Source organism: Carcharhinus amblyrhynchos, unplaced genomic scaffold, assembly GCF_965287045.1.
Source record: "Carcharhinus amblyrhynchos unplaced genomic scaffold, sCarAmb.v2.hapA scaffold_631, whole genome shotgun sequence".
Lineage (NCBI taxonomy): Eukaryota > Metazoa > Chordata > Chondrichthyes > Carcharhiniformes > Carcharhinidae > Carcharhinus > Carcharhinus amblyrhynchos.
In genome coordinates, this window is record NW_027650371.1 from 69,695 (window position 1) to 87,500 (window position 17,806).

At 49.0% G+C, this 17,806-nt stretch overlaps 1 protein-coding gene across 1 annotated transcript in view; it reads left to right on the forward strand.

Annotated features, from left to right (window-relative positions):
• The window catches only part of alox12 (arachidonate 12-lipoxygenase), a gene marked incomplete at its 3' end in the record, with an annotated part of 48,936 nt that extends 31,519 nt beyond the window's left edge, over positions 1–17,417 (forward strand). The window contains exons 9-13 of the mRNA XM_080184239.1: positions 3,251–3,337; positions 7,292–7,461; positions 8,933–9,054; positions 12,277–12,377; positions 17,247–17,417. Of these exons, the coding sequence (XP_080040365.1) occupies positions 3,251–3,337; positions 7,292–7,461; positions 8,933–9,054; positions 12,277–12,377; positions 17,247–17,417 (651 nt within the window). The remainder of the gene's footprint in view (positions 1–3,250; positions 3,338–7,291; positions 7,462–8,932; positions 9,055–12,276; positions 12,378–17,246) is intronic.
• Between the last annotated feature and the right edge of the window lie 389 nt (positions 17,418–17,806).

Below are 17,806 nucleotides of genomic sequence, written 5' to 3' on the forward strand. Positions count from 1 at the left end.
GGGGTTAGGGCCTGGGTGGGATTGTGTTGGGTGCAGACTCGATGGGCCAAAGGGTCTCTTTCTGTCCTGTAGAGTTCTACGATTCTGTGATTCAGATCACCAAATTTAAATCTAATCGGTTGCCGGTTGCTAATTTAAACTGGTCAAATTTCAAACATTGAAATGCCAGAAGCATACGAGTATCCAATGTATGTAGGAATTGTACAGGAAATGGTGTAGAATACTTTGGAGTATTGACGGGCAGAGGGATCTGGGCGTACAGGTCCACGGATCACGGAAACGCAGGTGGATAAGGCAGTCGAGAAGGCAGACGGCATGCTTGCCTTCATCGGTCGGGGCACTGAGTCCAAAAATTGTCTGGTCATACTGCCCACGGTTTTTAAATAAGGTTCAGGATCCTCGGGACGTCCCTGGGAATCGATCGATTCCGATGGACCTTCCAGCATATTTTCTGGCTCGCTTGTTTTACTTCTGGGGATTCCCTTGAACGTTTGTATAAGGATGTGGATGATTTTGATGTTTTTTTTTCTCTTTTAATCCACAGCTGCGTCGGTCCGCCTTGTTGCCCAACGAGGGGCACACACGCGGTGGGTCGTGCGTGGGCTGCTCTTGGATGTTTCGAGAGTGGCCTAGTGCTTCACGTTGTTAGTGTGCGCTTAAAACTGGACCAGACGCTGGGCAACAGGACAGCTCGGCGACTATCACTGTTTGCTGGGCAGATACAGGGATTTGGGCCTGTGTCTGTGGGAGTTTGCGCATTCTCCCCGTGCGTGCGTGGGTTTTCTCGTAATGTTAAAATGGCGGCGTGGGCGCGATGGGCCTGTTTCCCAGGCTGTTTTGTTCGTTGTTTAATTCTGGTCGCCCACACTACCAGAAGGATGTGGAGGCTTTGGAGAGGGTTACAGAAAAGATTTACCAGGATGTTGCCCTGGTGTGGAGGGTATTAGCACTGAGGAGAGGTTGGAGAAACTTGCTTTGTTCTCACTGGAGGTTGGGGGGAGACCTGATAGAAGTCTACAAGATTATGAGGGGCAGAGTGGGTACTCGGATGTTCTTTGCTAGTGTAGAAGAGTCAAGTACAAGGGGACATTGGTTAAAGTTTACTGATTAGTCATAAGTAAAGCTTACCTTAACACCGCAATGAAGTGACTGTGAAATTCCCCCAGCCGCCACACACTCTGGCGTCCACCCACCCAAACCACCACGTCTTTCCGACTGCGGGAGGAAACCCAGGCAGACACGGGGAGAACATGCCCCGAAGAAACCCACGCAGGCACGGGGAGGATGTGCAAACTCCACACAAACACCCGAGCCGGGAATCGAACCCGGCTCCCTGGCGCCGCGAGGCAGCAGTGCTAACCACTGTGCCACCCAGGATTAAGGGGGGAAAGGTTTAGAGGAGATGAATGGGATTGAGGGCTCTAGATAGGCCTGGTCGGTAGGGATAGGATGGGTGCAACTTGTAGGCCGAAGGTCCTGTTTGTGCTGTAGCGTTCTATGTTCTGTGAGATGTCCGAGGCAAAGTTTCTTTCCACAGAGGATGGTGAATGTCTGAAACGCGCTGCCCAGGGTGATGATGGGAGGCAGATACCATCGCGGCATTTAAAGAGCCAACTGGATAAATAGAATGGGACTGGAAGGATACAAACTCCCGAAGTGCGTACGGTTTTAGACGAGGCAGGCACCATGATCGGTGCGGGCTTGGAGGGCCAAAAGGCCTGTTCCTGTGCTGTACTTTTCTGCGATAAGACACTATTCTGATGGAGTGATCGTCGAATCATAGCCTGCAGTGCAGAAGGAGGCCATTCGGCCCATCGAGTCTGCACCGACCACAATCCCACCCAGGCCCGACCCCCATATCCCGACATATTTTGCCCTCTAATCTACGCATCTCAGGACGCCAAGGGGCAATTTTAGCCCGGCCGATCGATCTAACTCGCACATCTTTGGACCGTGAAGAGGAAACCGGCGCACCCGGAGGAAACCCACGCAGACACGGGGAGAACGTGCAAACTCCTCACAGGCGGTGACCCGAGCCGGGAATCGAACCCAGGTCCCTGGCGCTGTGCGTAGATAAATACAGCTTGGTTTCTGATAGACAGGGGAATTAAGGGGAGAAAGCGGGAATGTGGAACTGATCCACTTCAGATCAGCCACGATCTTATTGAATGGCGGGGCAGGCTCGAAGGGCTAGATGGCCGACTCCTGCTCCTATTTCTTAAGTTCTTACAATCCCACAAAAGCAGTTTAATGCGGAAAAGTGTGAAGTGATTGACTTTGGAAGGGGAATACAGAGTACTGGGCTAATGCTAAGATACTTGGTAGTGTGGATGAGCAGAGAGATCTCAGGGTCCATGTGCGTAGATCCCTGAAAGTTGGCACCCAGGTTGACAGGGTTGAGAAGGCGTAGGGTGTGTTAGCTTTTATTGGTAAAGGGATTGAATTTCGGAGCCGTGAGGTCATGTTACAACTCTACAAAACTCTGGTGCGGCCGCACTTGGAGTATCGCGTACAGTTGTGGTCGCCACATTGTAAGAAGGATGTGGAAACATTGGAAAGGGGAGATATACCAGGATGTTGCCTGGTATGGTGGGAAGGACTTAGGAGGAAAGGCTGAGGGACTTGAGGCTGTTTTCGTTCGAGAGGAGAAGGTTGAGAGGTGACTTAATAGAGGCGTACAAGATGATCGGAGGGTTAGACAGTGTAAATCTTTTTCCTCGGATGGAGATGGCTAGCACGAGGGGGACGTAGCTTTAAATTGAGGACTGATAGATATTGGACAGATGTCAGAGGCAGGTTCTTTACTCAGAGTGACAAGGGCGTGGAATGCCCTGCATGCAACAGTGGTGGACTTGCCAACATTAAGGGCATTTAAATGGTTACTGGGTAAACATACGGTCGATATCATGTAGGTTAGATGGGCTTAAGATTGGTTTCACGGGTCAACACAACATGGAGGGCCGAAGGGCCTGTACTAGGCCCTAGAATATGTTCTATGTGCACTCATGAACCAAGAAAAATGGAATTCTTAGTCACTCTGCAAATTACAACCGGGTGTGTTGCCTTTTGAGAAGGCGGAGGACTATTCCATTTCCCAGTGTCTCGGAGGCTTGGGGAGGGGGCGGGGGTGTTGGGGGGTTGGGGGAAGGTGGAGGAGACTCGAGTTGGGAGGGAGGAGCGCAGTCAGGAAGGCGGTGGGCGAAACAGTTGACGCCAATGTGATTTTTTTTTTCCTCCCTCGACGCGCCAGCTCCTCACCCCTCACACCAGGTACACGCTGGAGATCAACACCAGGGCCAGGAACGATCTCTTGGGCAAGAACGGCGTCATTGTTCGAGTAAGTAGATCCCTGTGTCGACTCATCGCCCCTCGTTGACCGCTGCTGGCGAATTTTGAATATGACCAGAAACTCTCGCGAAAGTCAAAAGCTCATTGGGCTGAACCAAGAACAAGCAAATGAGGACCAGGAGTAGGCCATTCGCCCCTTTTTTTTTTAGCCTGCCCCACCATTCAATGAGATGACGGTTGATCTGATTGTAATCCCAACCCCATCTAGCCCCAGTCATCATTCATCCAACCCTCCCTTTGTCTCTGGTTTGCCTTCAAACTATTCACTTCTCATGGAGTTCAAGAATCCTACAGTGTAGAATTTGGCCCATCGATTTTGCACTGAGCGCAAACCCAACCAGGCCCTATCCCCATAACCCTATAAATCTAGCTACACTCTCTCTCTCACACTAAGGGGCAATTTAGCATGGCCAATCCACCTAACCTGCACATCTTTGGACACTAAGGGGCAATTTAGCATGGCCCATCCACCTAATTTACACACCTTTGGACACTAAGGGGTAATGTAGCATGGCCAATCCATCTAAATTTAGATCTTTGGACACTAAGGGGCAATTTAGCATGGCCAATCCGCCTAACCTGTACATCTTTGGACACTTAAAATGTAAGTTAGATGGATTGGCCATGCTAAATTGCCCCTTAGTGTCCAAAGATGTGCAGGTTAGGTGGATTGGCCACGTTAAACTACCCCTTAGTGTCCAAAGTTATGCAGGTTAGGTGGATTGGCCATGCCAAATTGCTCCTTAGTGTCCAAAGATGTATAATCTGCACATTTTTGGACACTAAGAGAGAATTTAGCATGGCCAATCCACCTAACCTGTACATCTTTGGACACTAAGGGGCAATTTAGCATGGCCAATCCACCGAACCTGTACATCTTTGGACCCTAAGGGGCAATTTAGCATGGCCAATCCACCTAACCTGCACATCTTTGGACATTAAGGGGCAATTTAGCATGGCCAATCCACCTAACCCGTACATCTTTGGACATTAAGGGACAATTTAGCATGGCCAATCCACCTAACCCGTACATCTTTGGACATTAAGGGGCAATTTAGCATGGCCAATCCACCTAACCCGTACATCTTTGGACATTAAGGGGCAATTTAGCATGGCCAATCCACCTAACCCGTACATCTTTGGACATTAAGGGGCAATTTAGCATGGTCAATCCACCTAACCTACACATCTTTGGACACTAGGGGGCATATTAGCATGACCAGCGCACCTCGCCTTGACACAGGCAGCACAGTGGGACAGCGGGTTAACACTCCTGCCTCGCTGCGCCAGGGACATGGGTTCGATTCCCGGCTCGGGTCACCGTCTTTGCGGAGTCTGCACGTCCTCCCCGTGTCTGCGTGGGTTTCCTCCCACAAGACGGGCTGGCTCGGTGCTAAGTTCTCCCTCGGTGTTACCCGAACAGGAGCGGGGCGACTGGGGGATAACTTCATTGGCGGCGTTAACGTTGAGACTAATTGTGACGCTAATCGTAGAATCTTGAAGCGTGGGCTGAAATCGAGGCTGCTTTGACACGTTAGAAATACCTGAACTTCCACCTCATCCCATCTACCTGCATTTGGACTGGAGCCCAGAATGTTGTAATGTGCTAATCCAGGTACTTTGTAAAGAATGTGAGACATTCCGGCTCCAGCACCCTCCCAGGCAGCGCGTTCCAGTCTGTCAATAAATAAACTTTTAGAAGACCCAGCCCCTCCTTACAATTCACGCCTTCCAGTCCTGGTAACGTCCCTGTAAATCTTATTGCTTGGCCCCCCTCCTTTCCAATTTAAGAACATCCGCTTCCTCTAACAGGGTATCCAGAACTGAAGGCAGTGTCCCAAATGTGGCCTTATCTCATAAAGATGGAACATTACATCCCAACTCTCTTAAAATTCATCCGTGGGACACGGGCATCGCTGGGCTGCGTCCAACATTTATCGCCCATCCTTTGTTGCCCCTTGGAGGGGCAGTTGAGAGCCAACGACATTGGCTGTGGCTCTGGAGTCGCATGCAGGCCAGACCGGGGTAAGAACAGCGGATCTCATCCTGAGATACTGGAGCAGAATTAGGCCATTCGGCCCATCGGCTTTGCTCCGCCATTTGATCATGGCTGACATGCCCCTCATCCCCATTTTCCTGCCTTCTTCCCATAACCCTTCAACCCATTAAAAATCCGCCTAACCCCCTCCAGAAACGTACTCACTGTCCCATCATCCACTGCTATTTGGGGTGGCGAATCCCACAGTGTCGCAATCCTCGGGGAGAAGTCGTTTCCCCTCGGGTTTGTCTTAAATTTGCTGTCCCTTATCCGAACACCTCAAGTCCTACAATGCCCCACCAGGGGGAACATCCACTCCATCTCTACTTGATCCATGTCTTGGATTGATCCCTTTATCTACTTTCATCAAGATTGTTCCCGAAAGGGGCTTTGGAGAACCAGACGGAATTCTCCCCGACACCAATGTTTGAAAAACATCCAAAGATGTGCGGGTTAGGTGGATTGGCCATGCTAAATTGCCCCATAGTGTGCAAAGATGTGCAGGTTAGGGGGATTGGCCATGCTAAATTGCCCCTTAGTGTGCAAAGATGTGCAGGTTATGGGGATTGGCCATGCTAAATTGCCCCTTAGTGTCCAAAGATGTGCTGGTTAGGTGGATTGGCCATGCTAAATTGCCCCTTAGTGTCCAAAGATGTGTAGGTTAGGTGGATTGGCCATGCTAAATTGCCCCTTAGTGCCCAAAGATGTGTAGGTTGGGTGGATTGGCCATGCTAAATTGCCCCTTAGTGTCCAAAGATGTGTAGGTTAGGTGGATTGGCCGTGCTAAATTGTCCCTTAGTGTCCAAAGATGTGTAGGTTGGGTGGATTGGCCATGCTAAATTGTCCCGTGGGTAGCATGGTGGTGAGTAGTGCTACCTCACAGCACCAGGGACATGGGTTCGATTCCCGGTTTGGGTCACTGTCTGTGCGGAGTTTGCACGTTCTCACCATGTCTGCGAGATTTCCTCTGGGTGCTCCTGTTTCCTCCCACAGTTTGAAAGATGTGCTGGTTGGGGTGCACTGGCCATGCTAAATTCTCCCTCAGTGATACCCGAACAGGCGCCGGACTGTGCTGACTAGGGGAATTTCATAGTAACGTCATTGCGGTGTTAAGTTAAGCCCTACTTGTGACTAATAAATAAACTTTACTTAGTCATTTACCCTAGCTAGTCCCCATTACACTAATAAATAAACTTTACTTAGCCATTTACCCTCGCTAGTCCCCATTACACTAATAAATAAACTTTACTTAGCCATTTACCCTCACTAGCCCCCATTACACTAATAAATAAACTTTACTGAGTCATTTACCCTCGCTAGTCCCCATTACACTAATAAATAAACTTTACTTAGCCATTTACCCTCACTAGCCCCCATTACACTAATAAATAAACTTTACTGAGTCATTTACCCTCGCTAGTCCCCATTACACTAATAAATAAACTTTACTTAGCCATTTACCCTCGCTAGTCCCCATTACACTAATAAATAAACTTTATTTAGTCATTTACCCTCGCTAGTCCCCATTACACTAATAAATAAACTTTACTTAGTCATTTACCCTCGCTAGTCCCCATTACACTAATAAATAAACTTTACTTAGTGTCAGGGGGACTAGCTAGTGTACATGCATGGGGATAGGGCCTGGGTGGGATGGGGATGGATGCAGACTCGATGGGCTGAATGGCCTCCTTCTACATTTTAGCATTAGATGAGAATCCACAAGGGTGATCAGTAGATTCTTAATTCTAGATTTTTTTGTAATTGAATGGAAGGAGGTGGGACTCAGACTCCCGGAACGTGAGATTAGTGTCTGGATTTAGAGTCTGTTGTTAATACCACGAGGCCGTCACCTCCTCCTGTAACGCCACCATCTCTCCCTTTCTTTCTCCCTTCTGTGCCAAGGTGGTTGCGTCAGGAGGGAGCGGTGTGGCCGTTATTGCCCAGAGAGCATTTCAGCAGCTGTCCTATTCTGCCCTGTGCCTGCCAGACAATCTCGAGCAGCGTGGGCTTGGGGGCCTGAAGGAGTACTATTACCAAGAGGATGGTCTTCAACTCTGGGCTGCAATCAACAAGTAAGTTGATCTGACTCGATTTATCATTGTCACGTGTATCGGGATACAGTGAAAAGTATTGTTTCTTGCGCGCTATACAGACAAAGCATACCGTTCATAGAGTACGCAAGGGAGAAGGATTTGATTTATTATTGTTACATGTATTGGGATACAGTGAAAAGTATTGGTTCTTGTGTGCTATTCAGAGAAAGCATACCGTTCATTGAGTATATGGGGGAGAAGGATTTGATTTATTATTGTCACGTGTATTGGGATACAGTGAAAAGTATTGTTTCTTGCGTGCTATATAGACAAGGCATACTGTTCATTGAGTATATGGGGGTGAAGGAAAGGGGAGAGTGCAGAATATAGTGTTACAGTCATAGCTAGGGTGTAGAGAAAGATCAACTTAATGCGAGGTAGGTCCATTCAAAAGTCTGACAGCAGCAGGGAAGAAGCTGTTCTTGAGTCGGTCGGTACGTGACCTCAGACTTTTGTATCTTTCTCCCTGCAGAAGAAGGTGGAAGAGAGAATGTCCGGGGTCCTAGATTATGCTGGCTGCTTTGTTGAGGATGTGTAGACAGAGTCAATGGATGGGAGGCTGGTTTGCGTGATGGATTGGGCTACGTTCACGACCCTTTGTAGTTCCTTGCGGTCTTGGGCAGAGCAGGAGCCCAGACCAAGCTGTGATACAACCAGAAAGAATGATTTCTATGGGGCATCTGTAAAAGTTGGTGCGAGTCGTAGCGGACATGCCAAATTTCCTTAGTCTTCAGAGAAAGTGGAGGCGTTGGCGGGGCTTTCTTAACTATAGCAACAGCGTGGAGGGACCAAGATAGATTGTTGGTGATCTGGACACCTAGAGACCTGAAGCTCTTGACCATTTGCACTTTGTCCCCAATGATGTCCTTGTCCCCTGATCACTCTCAGGATCTCCCAGGGGGACAGGGCAAACGTGAGGGGCTGAATGGCCTTTGCCTGTTCCTGTGGCCACATCCGTTTGCCAGGGAGGAACGGAGAGATGCTGTGGTGGGACGGGGAAGGAGTTCCCTGCGCTTGTGTGCGGCAGGAGAGGAGGGGGTTGCGTTTGCTTGGCATCGCCCGCAATCTAAAAGTGAGCGCCTTCTGCGGTTTAGTGGCTGGAGAGAGGGTGGCAACCTACGAATGCACAGCAAGATCTCACAAACACCGCAAAGCATACTGTTCATAGAGTACACGGCGGGGGGTGAAGGAAAGGAGAGAATAACAGCGTGCTTGAGTCGGTCGTTACGTGACGTCAGACTTTTGTATCTTTTTCCCGACGGAAGAAGGTGGAAGAGAGAATGTCCGGGGTCCTTAATTATGCGGGCTGCTTTGCCCAGGAAGTGGAGACGGTGATCTATAGATCTTGTGGGGGGGGGGGATCGATTCTGGTCCAAGATACTGGGGATGACCAGTAACAACCACCTAACAGTTTGTCCTGAATTTTCCGCACCCACTTTCCCCATCCTAGGTACGTCAAAGGCATTGTAGGTCTCTACTACAAGACTGACCAGGAAGTGTGCGAGGACAGCGAACTCCAGGCCTGGATTCAGGATCTGTGCGAAGAAGGATTTCAGGAACTTCCAAGATTTGGTAACTAAACTGAGCAATAGTTGGGAAAAAGGGGTGCAGGAGGAAAGCTACCTTGTCTATAAAGGGATAGTTGATTTCCTGGGAGATTGGCGGATGGGGGTTCGAATCCCATCCCGTTTTGTCGGGTATCGCTTGGTTTGTTGTATATTTCGCGTTTGTGAATGTACGATGGGGATGGCCTCGCGGTATTATCGCTAGACTGTGAATCCAGAAACTCAGCTCACGTTCCGGGGGACCCGGGTTCGAATCCCTGCTACGGCAGATGGTAGAATTTGAGTTCAATAAAAATATCCGGAATTAAGAATCTACCGGTCACCCGTTGTCGGAAAAAAAACCATCCGGTTCCCTTTTGGGAAGGAAATCTGCAGTCCTGACCCCGGTCTGGCCTACACGTGACTCCAGCAACGTGGTTGGCTCTCAACTACCCTCCTCCGAGGGGCGGGCAATAAATGCTGGAACCAGCCAGCGACACCCAAGTCCCGTGAGTGAATAAAACAAAAAGAATTAACAAAACAAGAGTAAAGAAAATGAGAGCACAGGAACAGGCCCTTCGGCCCTCTAAGCCTGCACTGACCATCCTGCCCCACTTAACGAAAACCCCCGACCCTTCCCAGGACCGTATCCCTCTATCCCCATCCTATTCTTTGAATAGTGTGGATGAACAGAGGGATCTAGGTGTATGTGTACATAGATCCCTGAAAGTTGGGAATCAAGTAGATAAGGTTGTTAAGAAGGCGTACGGTGTCTTGGCGTTTATTGGTAGGGGGATTGAATTTAGGAGTCGCAGCGTCATGTTGCAACTGTACACAACTCTGGTGCGGCCGCACTTGGAGGACTGCGTGCAGTTCTGGTCCCCACATTACAGGAAGGACGTGGAGGCTTTGGAGAGGGTGCAGAGGAGGTTTACCAGGATGTTGCCTGGTATGGAGGGGAGGTCCTATGAGGAGAGGCTGAGGGATTTGGGGTTGTTTTCGCTGGAAAGAAGGCGGCTAAGAGGGGATCTTATTGAAACATATAAGATGATTAGAGGTTTAGATAGGGTGGATAGTGATAGCCTTTTTCCTCTGATGGAGAAATCTAGCACGAGGGGGCATGGCTTTAAATTAAGGGGTGGTAGTTATAGGACGGATGTCAGGGGTAGGTTCTTTACCCAGAGGGTGGTGAGGGATTGGAATGCCCTGCCTGCTGCAGTTGTAAATGCGCCTAGTTTGGGGGCGTTTAAGAGATCCGTGGATAGGTTTATGGACGAGAAGGGATTGGCTTAGGTTAGTGGGTCATTGTTTTGCAACTGGTCGGTGCAACATCGTGGGCCGAAGGGCCTGTTCTGCGCTGTTATGTTCTATGTTCTATTCATGTATTTGTCCAGATGCCCCTGAAAACTCACTACCGTATCTCCTTCCACTCCCTCCCACCGGCAGCGAGTTCCACCACCCTCTGTGTAAAAAAAACTCGCCTCGGACATCTCCTTTAAACCTTGCCCCTTATACCTGTGCCCCCCCTCGTCATTGACCCTTCCACCCTGGGGGAAAAAGCTTCTGACTCTCCACTCTGCCCCTCGTAATCTTGTAGACTTCTATCAGGTCTCCCCTCAACCTCCAGTGAGAACAAACCAAGTTTCTCCGACCTCTCCTCATCGCCAATGCCCCTCCAGACCAGGGCAACATCCTGGTAAATCTTTTCTGCACCCTCTCCAAAGCCTCCACATCCTTCTGGTAGTGTGGGCGACCAGAATTGGACACTATATTCCAAGTGCGGCCTAACTAAGGTTCTATAATGCACTTGCAACATAACCTCACCAGCAACCCAGAGATGACACAAGTTCAAATCGACAAAAGGGTCTTTTTCAAGTAAGGTTTATTTATTAGTCATAAGTAAGGCTGACATTAACAGTGCAATGAAGTTATTGTGAAGTTTCTCCAGTCGCCACACTCTGCCCCCTGATCGGGTCAATGCACCCTAACCAGCACACAGAACCTTACAGTGCAGACAGAGGCCATTCAGCCCATCGAGTCTGCACTCAACACAATCCCACCCAGGCCCTACCCCCCAAATACCTGCACATTTACTTGCTAATCCCTCTAACCTGCACATCTTTGGACACTAAGGGGCAATTTAGCATGGCCAATCCACCTAACCTGCACATCTTTGGACACTAAGGGGCAACTTAGCATGGCCAATCCACCTAACCTGCACATCTTTGGACACTAAGGGGCAACTTAGCATGGCCAATCCACCTAACCTACACATCTTTGGACACTAAGGGACAATTTAGCATGGCCAATCCACCTAACCTACACATCTTTGGACATTAAGGGGCAATTTATCATAGCCAATCCACCTAACCTGCACATCTTTGGACACTAAGGGGCAATTTAGCATGGCCAATCCACCTAACCTGCACATCTTTGGACACTAAGGGGCAATTTAGCATGGCCAATCCACCTAACCTGCACATCTAAGGGGCAATTTAGCATGGCCAATCCACCTAACCTACACATCTTTGGACACTAAGGGGCAATTTAGCATGGCCAATCCACCTAACCTACACATCTTTGGACACTAAGGGACAATTTAGCATGGCCAATCCACCTAACCTACACATCTTTGGACACTAAGGGGCAATTTAGCATGGCCAATCCACCTAACCTACACATCTTTGGACACTAAGGGGCAATTTAGCATGGCCAATCCCCCTAACTTACACATTTTTGGGCACTAAGGGGCAATTTAGCATGGCCAATCCACCTAACCTGCACATCTTTGGACACTAAGGGACAATTTAGCATGGCCAATCCCTTTGCTTCCTCTGTCTCACTGAAAGTGCAGTGTGGAAACCATGTGGGCCAGTTGCTCCCAAATTGTCCTCCTCTTCCTCCTTCTCCTCCTCTCACCCCACCAGCACATTCTTCCATCCCATTCTCCCAAAGAAAGTTGCATCTCTTCCCCCGCTCGCACAGCGATTAGCCCAATACTTGTGACAATCATAAATCAAATCAAAAGATAATGCACGGAGGCTACCAGAGCACAGGTCAGGGGCTGGACGTACTGTAGCCAGTAACTAAATAACTCCTGGTCCTGACTCCTACTGCCTTCCCCAGCCTGTGCACAAGGCCCAAGTCAGCACTGGTGCTTCACAGCGCCAGTGTCCCACATTCTGGAGCCTGATACTCACATTGTATTTCACTGACTGACTCCATGTTCTTTGCTACGGATTTCTTTCAGGAATGCCGAAAGCCTTCCACACCAGAGAGGAGCTTTACAAGTTCCTCACCATGGTGATCTTCACCTGCTCCGCGCAACACGCCTCGGTCAATAACGGGCAGGTAAGGTCTCTCACATCCCCGTCTGTCAACATCCTGGAACGGGGGGGGGGGGTCACCCTGAGGAAATTCCGTGTCCGCTCACCAACTTGTACAGATGTACCATAGAAAGCATTCTTTCTGGTTGTATCACAGCTCGGTCTGGGCTCCTGCTCTGCCCAAGACCGCAAGGAACTACAAAAGGGTCATGAATGTAGCCCAATCCCATCACACAAACCAGCCTCCCATCCATTGACTCTGTCTACACTTCCCGCTGCCTCGGGGAAAAGCAGCCAGCATAATCAAGGACCCCCCACACACCCCGGACATTCTCTCTTCCACCTTCTTCCGTCGGGGAAAAAGATACAAAAGTCTGAGGTCCCGTACCGACCGACTCAAGAACAGCTTCTTCCCTGCTGCTGTCAGACTTTTGAATGGACCTACCTCGCATTAAGTTGATCTTTCTCTACACCCTCGCTGTGACTGTAACACTACATTCTGCACCCTCTCCTTTCCTTCTCTATGAACTGTATGCTTTGTCTGTATAGTGCGCAAGAAACAATACTTTTCACTGTATCCCAATAAATGCGACAATAATAAATTAAATCAAATTCTTCTCCCGTATACTCTATGAATGGTATGCTTTGTATACTGTGCAAGAAACAATACTTTTCACTGTATCCCAATACGTGACAATAATAAATCAAATCAAATCCTTCTCCCCTATGTACTCTACGAATGGTATGCTTTGTCTGTATAGCGCACAAGAAACAATACTTTTCACTGTATCCCGATACATGTGACAATAATAAAACACAGAGGCTCCCAGAGCAGGTCAGGGGGGCTGGGAATACTGCGGCCAGTGACTCAATAACCCCCCAGCCTGTCCACTAACAACAAGGCACAAGTCAGCCCAGTGGGTTCGCCCTGCTACTTCCCAGGGCCGGGGACTCGGGTTCAGTTCCAGCCTTGGTCACTCCCTGTGCCGGTGTCTGCTCCAGTTTCTTCAGTGACCAAAACCGTACACGGTACTCCGGGTGTGGCCTCACCAGCACCTCATACAGCTGCGACATCACCTCGCTGTTTTTAAACTCTATCCCTCCAGCAATGAAGGACAAAACTCCTTTTACCGCCTTAATTACCTGCTGTACCTGCCAACCAATGTTCTTGCAATTCAATCCTGTTCTCCTCTCCGCTTCATGGTTTCGATGACCATCTCCTTCGTTTTGTTGCCACTGAGGGAGAGATTATTATCGTCGTACCCTCATCTCTCCTTGCGACTGAATCCTTTGCTATCGCTGTGTTAGATCGACACCGAGCGCCCTCCAGGGCCAATGCATCGTACCCAAGATGCAGCGGGGTGTCCAGATTGACTTACCCCTCACTCCAGCCGTGCTGTGTCCCAGGTTTCTGTGCAGGTGGCACGGGATCTGGATCGATTCCAGGCTTGAGTCACTGTGGAGTCTGCGCATTCTCCTCGTGTCTGCGTGGGTTTCCTCCCACGGTCGGAAAGACGTGCTGGTTAGAGTGCATTGGGCCGTGCAAAATTCTCCCTCAGTGTTACCCAAACAGACGCCAGAATGTGGCGACGAGGGGATTTTCACAGTAACTTCATTGCGGCGTCAATGTATTGTCTCTTACGCGCGATACAGACAAAGCATACTGTTCATAGAGGACAGAGGGGAGAAGGATTTGATTTATTATTGTCACATGTATTGGGACACAGTGAAAAGTATTGTTTCTTGCGCACTATACAGACAAAGCATACCGTTCATAGAGAAGGAAAGGAGACGGTGCAGAGTGTAGTGTTACAGTCATAGCTAGGGTGTAGAGAAAGATTAACTTAATGCGAGGTAGGTCCATTCAAAAGTCTGACAGCAGCGGGGAAGAAGCTGTTCTTGAGTCGGTCGGTACGGGACCTCAGACTTTTGTATCTTTTTCCCGACGGAAGAAGGTGGAAGAGAGAATGTCCGGGGTATGTCGGGGATCCTTGATTACGCCGGCTGCTTTTCCCCGAGGCAGCGGGAAGTGTAGACAGAGTCAATGGATGGGAGGCTGGTTTGTGTGATGGGATTGGGCTACATTCACCACCCTTTTGTAGTTCCTTGCGGTCTTGGGCAGAGCAGGAGCCCAGACCGAGCTGTGATACAACCCAGAAAGAATGTGTTCTGTGATATATCTGAAAAGTGGAAGTGGGCATGTCAAATTTCCGTAGTCTTCTGAGAAAAAAGAGGCGTTGGTGGGGCTTTCTTAACAATTGTGTCGGCATGGGGGGAGCAGGAGAGGTTGTGGGTGATCAGGACACCTAAAAACCTGAAGCTCTCGACACTTTGTACTTTGTCTGTGTTGATGTAGCCAGGGGCACGTTCTCCTTGATGCTTCCAAAAGTCAATGCCAATCTCCCTTTGTTTTGTTGATGTTGAGGGAGAGATTGTTGTCGCCGTGCCAGATTCTCTATCTCATTCCTGCACTCTGTCATATCAGTGTTTGCAATCCATCAGCAAACTTGATAATCGAGTTGGAGTGGAATTTGGCTGCACAGGCAGAGGGAGCAATGTCGGAGGCTGAAAACACAGCCTTGTGGCACACCGGTGTCGGGGATGATCGTGGAGGAGGTGTTCATAGAATCGTTGAACCCGATAGTGCAGAAGGAGGCCATTTGGCCCATCAGGTCTGCACTGAGTCCAATCGCACCCAGGCCCTATCCCCATCACCCCATGCATTTAGCCCAGCTTGTTCCCCTGACATGGAAGGACAAATTTAGCACAGCCAATCCACCTACCCTCCACATCTTTGGACACTAAGGGACAATTTAGCATGGCCAATCCACCTAACCTACACATCTTTGGACACTAAGGGGCAATTTAGCATGGCCAATCCACCTAACCTACACATCTTTGGATACTAAGGGGCAATTTAGCATGGCCAATCCACCTAACCTACACATCTTTGGACACTAAGGGGCAATTTAGCATGGCCAATCCACCTAACCTCCACATCTTTGGACACTAAGGGGCAATTTAGCATGGCCAATCCACCTAACCTGTACATCTTTGGACACTAAGGGACAATTTAGCATGGCCAATCCACCTAACCTGCACATCTTTGGACACTAAGGGGCAATTTAGCATGGCCAATCCACCTAACCTGTACATCTTTGGACACTAAGGGACAATTTAGCATGGCCAATCCACCTAACCTGTACATCTTTGGACACTAAGGGACAATTTAGCATGGCCAATCCACCTAACCTGTACATCTTTGGACACTAAGGGGCAATTTAGCATGGCCAATCCACCTAACCTGCACATCTTTGGACACTAAGGGACAATTTAGCATGGCCAATCCACCTAACCTGTACATCTTTGGACACTAAAGGGCAATTTAGCATGGCCAATCCGCCTAACCTACACATCTTTGGACACTAAGGGACAATTTAGCATGGCCAATCCACCTAACCTGTACATCTTTGGACACTAAAGGGCAATTTAGCATGGCCAATCCGCCTAACCTACACATCTTTGGACACTAAGGGGCAATTTAGCATGGCCAATCCACCTAACCTGCACATCTTTGGACACTAAGGGGCAATTTAGCATGGCCAATCCACCTAACCTGTACATCTTTGGACACTAAAGGGCAATTTAGCATGGCCAATCCACCTAACCTGTACATCTTTGGACACTAAAGGGCAATTTAGCATGGCCAATCCGCCTAACCTACACATCTTTGGACACTAAGGGGCAATTTAGCATGGCCAATCCACCTAACCTGCACATCTTTGGACACTAAGGGACAATTTAGCATGGCCAATCCACCTAACCTACACATCTTTGGACACTCGGGCAATTTAGCATGGCCAATCCGCCTAACCTACACATCTTTGGACACTAAGGGGCAATTTAGCATGGCCAATCCACCTAACCTGCACATCTTTGGACACTAAAGGGCAATTTAGCATGGCCAATCCACCTACCCTCCACATCTTTGGACTGTGGGAGGGAACCAGAACCCCCATAGAAACGGGGTGAGAATGTGCAGATTCTACACACACAGGGACCCAACCTGGGAATCGATCCAGCGTCCCTGGCACTTGGAGCTAGCGGTACGAACCACTGTGGGGCCGAAGGGCCTGTTTCTGTGCCGAATATCTCGTGATGTATCTTAACTCTCCTTTTAAAAGGTTTTTTGGGTTGCCTTTCCTGCATTGGATGTGTCCTCCTCATCCTCCCCTTTACTGTTAGAATCAGAAGATCCCGACAGCGCAGAGGCCATTCAGCCCATCCAGTCTGCACTGATCCCACGCGCAACCCACGTAGCCCCATGCAATCTGTGAGAATCCCACCCAGATGTGTTCCCCATAACTGCATGTATTGACCACACTAATCCTCCTAACCAACACATGTGGGGAAGCTAATGGGCAATGCAGCATGGCAAATCCCCCAAACCTGCACATGTTTGGACACGAAGGGGCAATTTAGCCTGGCCAATACACAGAACCTGCAAATTTTTGGAGACGATGATGCTATTGATGCGAAAGATGACGAGATATCCTCTTGTTACTGTGACGTCCTGTGTAAGGGGTTGTGGGTTTCCTGCACAATGATGTGGTTTGCCCATGTAGATTCAGACTAACAACAGAAGTTTTATTGAAGAGCTGCTCTCTGGACTGCACAAACTCAAACAGCAGCTCATGGCAACACCCCAATGACATTGCTATCACATCACATGACTGCCTTTTGAACGAATGTGCAACCCTTTCAAATCAAAACCAGCTTTCGATTGCAAGAAGCAGTGGAAATGGCTTTTCCCCAACAATTCTGAAACTCCTCTGATTTATTGTATCGTGTCGTGTGGGTATTTGCTTGACGGTTGGTCTGTTTGTCCTGGCAGTATGACTGGTCTTGCTGGGTACCAAACAGCCCGTGCACTATGAGACAGCCACCACCGACAAGTAAAGATGACATCTCGATGGAGCAGCTCATGGAGACCCTACCGGACATGAGTCAGTCCTCTGTGCAGATGGCCTTCACATGGCATCTGGGCCGAAAACTTCCGAATAAGGTAAGGTATCGCCACAGACACAGCACACTATACACACTCTGCACGCACTGCACACGCGCGCACACACACACTATACACACACTCACACTCTCACACACTCACACACACACACACACACACACACACACTATACACTCACACACACACACTTCACACACCTCACACACTACACACACACACACTCACACACACTATACACACACACACTCACACACACTATACACACACACACTCACACACACACTACACACTACACACACACTACAAACTACACACACAAACACACACACACACACTACACACACACACACACACTATACACACACACACACTATACACACACACACACTATACACACACACACACTATACACACACACACACACTATA